Genomic DNA, 9,271 nt, shown 5'->3' with positions numbered 1-9,271 from the left:
TGTAAAATGCTGTAAAACAATACTGGTATATTGTAACCTTTTGTAATATACATTTTGTACAATAATTTAACAATAAATAATGGTTTTTTTCATGAACAATGGTTATTTTGCAATGAATATGAATTTGGTGTGTAAGGGAGAAGTAAATAGACTGTAAAATGCTGTAAAACAATACTGGTATATTGTAACCTTTTGTAATATACATTTTAAACAATAATTTTACAATAAATAATCGATTTATTAACAAATAATTGCATTTCTTTAATTTTCCTGATGTTCAGTCCTTTCCTTGATTTCTAGGGTGTCCTGGAAGGTCCATCTGTAATTCATACGCAAAGAACATTAATTTTTCTAATTGTTAATAGAAGTTATAAACAATTTCCGACTAATTCATTGAATGCAATGGTTAATTCAAAGGAAAATTAATGTATCGAGCTGTTTTATCAAGTTACAGCGTCGATAATATTATTTAAGTCTTACAATAATCATAAATAATTCTCTAAATTGTTATTTAACAAGAAACACTACTTATTCTATAATTAAAGGACTGGAAAGTAAAGCAGAAACTTTATTTTATATTATAAGTATCAATTAAATATAATAGGGCTGACGAGGATAGCATTAGAGATACGAGTTAGACAAAGAAACAGATAGCGGTAGACGAGGATAACATTTGATAAACGAGTTAGACAAGGAAAGGTATGTGGTTAAACAAGGACAGAAAATATTTAAATCGAAACTAGCACCATCTCGCGTTTAGAGACAGGAACTACGATTTCTTAATAGGAACACAGGATATAAACAGAGGTATTAGACAAGGAAAGCACTATTGTGCGACAAGGACAGAGAGAAAACGCTTCCTATTGGCTGGCGGGCCGCCATGCTCCACCCCACAGAGCCTCCGCCACGTGGTCCGATGATAAATCATTAGTAACTCAATAATTACGATGATTTTGTAAACTTTTAGAATTGAAGAATGAAGAGTGGACCTTTAGCTACTTTCACATATAGATTTTAGTACAATAGACCCTTTCAATAATTAGTTATTAATAATTTTAGGATAGGTTGTCGGGAACGATGCTTTTTACTTTTATACACGTTTACGGTTTTTTAATAATTTCATAGCCTTCTACTAAATTTGCATGCAACTAACTATACGTGTCTGAAAGGTAATTCATTTGGCTATATTCTCACATACCTTTTATTAAAATATTCGATTTAGTTTAAGAGTTATTAAACATTGTTTGGGACAGTTTTACACTCGTCGCGTTCAAGCGTAATAGTTTTCCGTCATTTTCATTAATAACTCAATAATTAAGATGGTTTTGTTAACTTTTAGGATTGAAGAATGTAGCGAGGACTTTTAGATACTTTCACAGATAGTTTTTAATGCACTAGATTCTTTGAATAATTAATTATTACCAATTTTAAGTCGGGTTGTCGGTAAATTTAGTACGGGATACCGCACGTCCGTTTCGTTTTTTATTAATTTTGTAACTTTCCACACCGAACTTATGTACTTTCAGATATGCGTTCGAAAGGTCGTTCATTTAGCTACTTTCTCATATAGATTTTAATGTACCAGACCTTTGTAATAATTAGTTATTAACAATTCTTTCGCGGAGTGTCCAGAGAGTACAACACTGTCTTAAGGTTTTTCATTGCTTTCGCACTTTTACTCACATAATTTATACACTTTAAGATATTCGTTGGAAAGCCTGTTTCTTTAGCTAGCTTCCCCTATCACTTTCATTGACATAGCTGCTCTAATTTACGAGTTATTAAACATTATATGGGAGAGTCCACAGCTCGTCGTATCCGAGTAAGCTCAACTATTATAAATAATTGCTAATATCTAATAAACCGCATCAGATACACGTATAAAAATTATTGTAGAATGTAGTAAAAGGTCTGTACTACGTTCTACATGCTTAAAAGTACACAATTAATCATGCTTGTTCATGAAACTAACGAAAATGTGTTACGCTTGAATACGACGGTATAATACTCTCCCAAATAACGTTTAATAACTCTTAAACTATACTGAATATGTTAATAAAAATTATATGAGAATATAGCCAAAGGAGTCACCTTTCAAACGCGTATAGTTAGTTGCATGGGAATTTAGTAAAAAGCTATGAAATTATTGATAAACCGTAAACGTATATAAACGTAAAAAACATCGTTCCTGACAACCTCTCCTAAAATTATTAATAACTAATTATTGAAAGGGTCTATTGCACTAAAAACTATATGTGAAAGTAGCTAAAGGTCCACGCTACATTCTTCAATCCTAAAAGTTCACAAAACCTTCTTAATTATTGAGTTATTAATGAAAATGACGGAAAACTATTACGCTGGAATATGACGGGTGTAATACTCTCCCAAAGAATGTTTAATAACTCTTAAACTAAACCGAATATATTAATAAAAGTTACACGAGAATGTAGCCAAAGAAGTCACCTTTCAGCCGCGTATAGTTAGTGGCATGAGAATTCAGTAGAAAGCTATGAAATTATTGAAAAACCGTAAACGTATATAAACGTAAAAAGCATCGTTCCCAACAATCTCTCCTAAAATTATTAATACCTAATTATTGAAAGGGTCTTTTGCACTAAAAACTATATGTGAAAATTGCTGAAGGTCCGCACTTCATTCTTCAATTCTAAAAGTTCACAAAATCATCGTAATTATTGAGTTATTGACGATTTTTCACCGGACCACGTGGCTGAGGCTCTGGGAAGAGGAGCATGGCGGCTCGCCAGCCAATAGGAAGCGTTTTCTCTCTGTCCTTGTCGCAAACTAGTGCTTTCCTTGTCTAATACCTCTGTTTATATCCTGTGTTCCTATTAAGAAATCGTAGTACCCGTCACTAAACGCGAGATGGCGTTAGTTTCGATTTAAATATTTTCTGTCCTTGTCTAACTCATTGCTCTAGTGCTATCCTTATCAACCACTGTTTCTTTCCTTATTTAACCCGTTTTTCTACTGCTATCCTTGTCTGCCGTTATTCTCTTCCTCGTTACAGCTTTAATTGGTGCATATAATCAATTTTGAACTGCTTTGACATTAAAAATTTATTATAAAAATGAATTTTACCGTTCCTGTTGTACGTTATTGTTAATTCAACGTGAAATTAACAAATTAAGCTATTCTATTAAATTAAAGCATACTTCCATCTATATTGTTATTTAACAGGAAACATTAATTATTGCCTAATTAAAGTACTTGAAAATAAACCAGAAACTTTATCTTGCTATCTACATTATCGACAATGTTAAAGCAATTAAAAACGTATCACAAGTATCTATTTCAAATTGCTTACTACACGTAATCATGTTCGAATTTGCAATAACTCTTATCAAAAGTGAAAAATTCAAAGAATTTCTTTTTGAACAATTACTTACCTTCATTCTTGACGATGCTCCCAATGATTCTCTCTCGATCCTTCAGCTTCGAAGGCTGGCGGCAGACCGAGCAGAAGATTCCCTCTGGTTTCCCGTCGAACTCCCAGATTAACTCTTTCTCAACGAAAAACTGTGCGATTTCTAAAGTTCCTTCCGTTGAAATTCCATTCGATTCAAGGTGTCAAGGCGTATCCTGTAGCCGGATTTATGGCAGCGAGTCAAGTGGTCGCCGTCGCAGGCAAATATCGCTTTCTCAAAAACACCGCAAGTGTTTGTTGCGTTGCCTGCGACACTTAGCCCCAAGGACCAGCCCCTGCCATAAATCCTCGAGTCTCCGAAGGGAAAAATAGAAAAGTGGCCCGCGACTTTTGCCAACGTCGATGGGCCACTTGACTTTAACAAAGCCTAGAAAAGCGGAGATTCCACAGGATTCCCACGCATCCGTCCACCGAACACTTTCTCCGGTCGTTGTCTATTCCACCCTAAGATAACGCGCTAAGGGCGAAATGGAGGGAGGTTGCGATGCACCGGAGTAGACCGATTGGTGATTTAGAAAAGGAAAAGTCACCAATCAGGGTGTTTTTGGGAAAATAGGAGTCTTCTTCGAGGGAAACCACAGAGACTCCAGCAGAAACACTTGGCCACTCGCAAGAGAAACACCTCTCATTTCGCAGTAGAATTTATATCTTGAATTAGTTGTAGAAAATAGAACATAAAATAAAAACTTAGTGTTTCAATCAAGAAACTGGTCCTTGGAGTACTTACAACAGGCACGAGAACTCTGATTCGTGTGAAAGTCGTCGCGTTTCAAGCGAATCTTTCAAAATTCAATATTTAACAACTCCAACCTTTTACTTGCAGACAGTTCAACTGATTTCCCCAAATTCACGCCGGCAAACACACACAGAATGTACGCATCAAGAAATCCACACGGTGTCTGTTGAAGAAAGGAGAGAAGAAGAAAGCGAAGAAACGCGAGATAAAAGGAAAAACCGTCGTATTCTCTTTTATGTAATGAATCGTTCACACTGTTACATTATTTACAATTGGCAGACGGAAGTGGCATTTTTCAAGCAGTTTGCAATTGGTCCAAGGGTTCGCTCTTTATTCCTCGTTCAATCGTCGTTTTAACATCGTTAGCCTTTTTCACAAGTATGCGCACCGATTAGGTCAATAACATTCACCGGTCTCTCCGTCGTACTCGCATTCTTCACCCTTTCCGTTTATTCGTCGTCGCAGTGGATCCAAGAGAAAAGAAGAAGAAGAAGGGCCACGCGGATAATCGACAATCGTCGCACACCCGCGAACATTTAATTCACACGTGGACCAAACAAGGTGATATCACTCGAGAGACACAGAACAAGACCACTGTCAATTACTATAGTCGACGGTGAGAAGTCGCAGTTGTACAATTATGAAAAGAAGAGAAAATAAGCGGCAGATTTGTTCGTCGGTCGAATTTTGTCTAGCAACATTCCATGAACAGCAGCAAATACATAACAGTGCATATACACATGCGTGGTGTCGTTATCAAATTTTACGTCACCCTGAAAACGCAGCAAAAAAGAGAAGAAGAAGAAATAGTTAATGCAAAGTGAACGGAATACAACATTATATATGTATATATATATATATACATACATGTCTCTCTCTATCGTTACAAAGCAAATACAGTAATATCATTAGCAAACGTATCACGAATAATAATAATAATAATAATAATACGTGTAGCTTATACAGTAAACAATGATAATTCGCCTTTGGAATAATAAACTTAGCCCGCAAACTGTCGTTTCTTTTTGATTTTTTTTTTTTTCAATTTTTTTCGTTTCGGTATCTTTCTTACGCAAAATCACGCTCTCGCAGCTCCTCGTTTCTCAAGAACTCGTTCGCGCCGTTATCTCAAATGTTGACAGAGGTCTGAGAATCTCCAATGGGAAAATCGATGGATTTGGTCCACGTTTAAGCAATCATACCACGCGCTCACGGAATTCACGGACAACTTGAACCCTAAATATGCATATAATGTGTAATATCCACGGTGCAAATTATACCTTCGTTTCGTCGTCGAAGCGACAAAGAAGAAACGAGCAAAAATTGACGAAAAAAAGTACAGAGACATTGTGACACAGAGAGGTTTCACCTCGTAGAATCGTCGTGCTATTTATTGGTACCCAGGTTGTTCGTTCCGGACGAACAACCGTCATTTAGTAATCTTACGTAAAGCGAGTCGGATCAACAACAACAAGAACGCACATTCGCGCAGCAACAATCCATAAATCTCTCTCTCTCTCTCTCTCTCTCTCTCTCTTTCATTCTCTTAAACTCTTTCGTTCGTTCATTTCCCGGTTATCTTATCTATCACACGAGTTTTCACGCCTGCTTCGGATGTGGCGCGGGCGCGGTTGGCTCCGACCGGAAACACGACAACAGGAAACCGGTGTACATGGCGAACAATACGGTGATCGCGATCAGCATGTACATGTAGATGTTCAGCTCCGGTTGGCGGTACCTGTTCTTGCGCAGCCATTCCAGCACGTCTTGCTCTTTGTGCAAATCGCCTGTCGAGTGAAGAAGAGGAAATTAGACGGAAAGAATTGTGATTGAAACTGACAAATTGCTGAATGTTGATCGAACGATCGACGAAAGAATTATCACCTCGGTAGATGCTAGGGAATCTTTTACGAAAGTAGACGATCGCCGGAAGCTTAGTGACGCCCCATTTTCTAGCGTATCTCGGATCAGCCATCTTTACGAACGTGATGTCCAACTGGTCCGTTTCTCCGTCGATATTCTCCAGTTTCTCGTTCACTTCCTCGCTCTCTTTGCTGTTGTGCTCGTCTGAGGAATACGAGATTGTTGTAATTTAAGTATATAGAGTGGAATATTTATTGAAAGTTAAACAGTCGTCGGAGAATGTTCAGAAAATATTAAGATCGGAAAAGTATAACGAGCATAAAAGTAGCGTACTGTAACTGTATTGCAAACTATTAAAAGTGGATAAGTTTCAAACGAACTCCAAGTTCGATGCTAAAACTTGCTAATGAATTTTCGGTACCGATATTGGCGAAGAAATTTCGCAGAAGGCACTCACAGAAGAAGACAGCCAGGAATTCGTTCTCGTCCAGCAATTTATCCAGCATCTTCTTGTTCACTTCTTCGATCTCGTTCTTAATCTCGAAGACGTCTTGAGAGGTGAGCCACTGTAGAATCTTGTCCTCCTGAGTAAGATCGCCGTCGTAAATCAAAGGAGTCTTCTTACGGAAGTAGATCAAAGATGGAACATTCAGAATTCCGTATTTCTCTCCGCTCTCCGGATTCAGAACTTTCACGAAATCGATACCGAACAAGTCCGCCTCGCCGTCGATCTTCTCCAAAGCCTCCATAATCTCGTCGCATTCGGGACAGTCCTCGTCGTCTAATTTAATCATCGTAACTTAATCATTTCCCTCCTAACGAGACCACCTTCCCGTCCAATATTTCTCCAACTTACAGAAGAACACAGCCAAGAACGGAGATTCGTCGAGAAGTCTTTCCAGCATCCTCTCGTTCACCGATTCAATCTCGTCCGCCAGTTCCCGATTGTCGTCGTCGATCAGCCACTCGAGGACCGATTCTTCGTTTTGCAAATCGCCTGTTCCAGTAGGATTACAAAATTCGTAGAAGTTCAAGTTCGATCGACACTTAACCCTTTCGTTACTATTCGCTTCGCTTTTCAAACTATCCGATACTATTCGTTTCAGTTCGTTGGAGCTTAACGGACCGACCTTTAAATAGACACGACCGAGATAAGAAATTTTGCAGCCGCGATTAAAAATTTACGGATTCAAATCTGCCTTGGCGAAAGGGTTAAACGAAATGGCAAAAGGAACATAAACTATAGAAACCTTCGAACAAAAGAGGATTGCCATTTCTGAAGTAGACTAAAGCAGGGAACGTCTTGATGGAGTATCGCTTGGCCAACTGAGGATCCTGAATTTTCACCAGGTGAATACCGAACACGTCGCACTCGTCGTCGATCTTCTCCAATCCCTCCAATATTTCATCGCATATATGGCAATTTTGCTTATCTACCGTGTAAAAATGTCGTTTTTCATTTGGAACTCGCTAAAAAAAAGGGGCGATCTACAAGGAGAGACTGTTGCGTCTTACAGAAATACACTGCGAGGTACTGAGTCTCTTCGACAGAATTCTCCAACATCACTCTGGTAATCAATTCTATCCGATCCTCCGTTTTCTGAGTGATCAACCATTGCAAAACCTCTTCTTCCACTTTCAATTCACCTACAAAATAATATCCCAACGAATTTACGTATCTGAGAAAGAGAAATGCAACATCGAATCAACCGAAGGAAGACGAACCTTCGAACACGTTTGGTATCTGATTCTCGAAATAGACCAACACTGGAAAGTCTGTCACTCCATAATCCTCAGCCACTTTGTAATCCTGCGAAACCATCGAGATCTCTCGATCTTTATTTTCCCTAAATCGTCAATCTCTTCGATAACAGTCACGCATTTCTATACCTGTGTCTTCACGAACGTAATACCGTGCCTGTCGCAATCGTCGTCGATGTTCTCCAGTTCCTCGAGGATCCCTATGCATTGCTCGCAGTCTTCGGCATCTAAAGAGAAACTACAACGTTATAAAATTCACGAATACGTCGGAAAATGCATCTACACGATGTACAGCGTTCTATAATGACCATGTTGACGAATTCAGGCGATGATACGAATGATCTAAGAAAGCAATCTGTCGTTCTTGTCTACGAAAATCGGGCGTAGGAGCTAGCTCTACCGGAAAAAAATGTACAAATATCGTCACGAGTATACATTCTGTGCTTGCAGAGCTTGCGGACGTGTACCACTACTGTCTATCGAAACACGAACAAAAGGAAAAAGGCGTTGGCATGCTTTTATCAGCGGGGTGATGTTTACTATAGGATCGCTATCGTGGTTTTCTGCCGCCTGGTTCTATAATCGTGCAGGCACACCTGTGTCAACGGTGTAAATGTATACAGATGAAGTGCTGAGAGAAAAAATTGTCGAAAAACGAGGCGATCTTTCGGACAAAAAGTGGGAAATTCAAAAATTCCACGAGTGAAAAACACGAGGGAAATCTCGCGTGAATTGCAAAAAAGTATCTTCTGGGAGCTTTTCACCTGTGACAAAAGAAAAAAGGAAAAACGTCTCTAGCTTGAGAAAGAGAGACGTCGATTTTTTGGAAAAAAATTTGAGAAATCAGGCAGTTTCGCCTTCGGAGAGAAAAATAAAAGCGATGTGTGTGTGTGTGTGAAGGTGAATTATGCTGAGTGTTCTAGGTGTGCACACGGAAGATGAACACTATCTGGAACATAATTTCTAAATCGGTGATGAGAACAAAAACACCGGGTCGGCAATCTCAATGTTCATTTCTTTTCTGTGTTCACGTGTACCATCGAGTTCCTCGGCTGCCTCGTGTTCGACGATCCTGCGCTCCCTGTGGCGGGTCTGCTTGCGTTGATATTTTGCCTGACACAAGTCACAAAGCGTTCTGTTCCCTGTGGCATTAGCAGACAACGTGTACAGCGGCATGGACGAAAGACAGATAAAAGAGAGAAGAGAGAGAGAGAGAGAGAGATGGTCAAAGTAACGATCGTGAAGGAAACGTGTACTCAAACGAAAAAATACAAGAACAAAGGACGACGGACACAACTTAGAGTAAAAGAAACCTGGTTAATCGTTTTGCGGCACATTAAGCGCAATCGCAGACAAAAAGGCGAGACAAAAGTTCGCGAGAGAAAACGGTATGCACATAGATAGTTTAGTTTAGTCCCGAGTCGCGTTTCATTCTTTTTCTTTTTTTATATTTTCGGTTTTTGCTT

At 38.9% G+C, this 9,271-nt stretch overlaps 1 protein-coding gene across 4 annotated transcripts in view; it reads right to left on the bottom strand.

Moving 5' to 3' along the window:
- Positions 1-5,549: 5,549 nt before the first annotated feature.
- The window catches only part of LOC108578426, a 35,313-nt gene continuing 31,591 nt past the window's right edge, over positions 5,550-9,271 (bottom strand). For 2 of the 4 annotated variants that reach the window (XM_017941763.1, XM_017941762.1), the window contains 8 exons: positions 7,935-8,032; positions 7,770-7,854; positions 7,560-7,691; positions 7,295-7,477; positions 6,901-7,041; positions 6,502-6,825; positions 6,066-6,248; positions 5,550-5,968 (listed from right to left, as the gene is read on the bottom strand). In XM_017941763.1, the coding sequence (XP_017797252.1) occupies positions 5,781-5,968; positions 6,066-6,248; positions 6,502-6,825; positions 6,901-7,041; positions 7,295-7,477; positions 7,560-7,691; positions 7,770-7,854; positions 7,935-8,032 (1,334 nt within the window). In that variant the 3' untranslated portion in view covers positions 5,550-5,780. Of the gene's footprint in view, positions 5,969-6,065; positions 6,249-6,501; positions 6,826-6,900; positions 7,042-7,294; positions 7,478-7,559; positions 7,692-7,769; positions 7,855-7,934; positions 8,033-8,836; positions 8,948-9,271 lie in introns of all 4 variants that reach the window. The other 2 variants (XM_017941759.1, XM_017941760.1) reach the window with 2 other exon arrangements.

Source organism: Habropoda laboriosa, unplaced genomic scaffold, assembly GCF_001263275.1.
Source record: "Habropoda laboriosa isolate 0110345459 unplaced genomic scaffold, ASM126327v1 scaffold5, whole genome shotgun sequence".
In the NCBI taxonomy this organism is placed as follows: domain Eukaryota; kingdom Metazoa; phylum Arthropoda; class Insecta; order Hymenoptera; family Apidae; genus Habropoda; species Habropoda laboriosa.
This window is presented reverse-complemented; position numbering and strand designations above follow the sequence as displayed.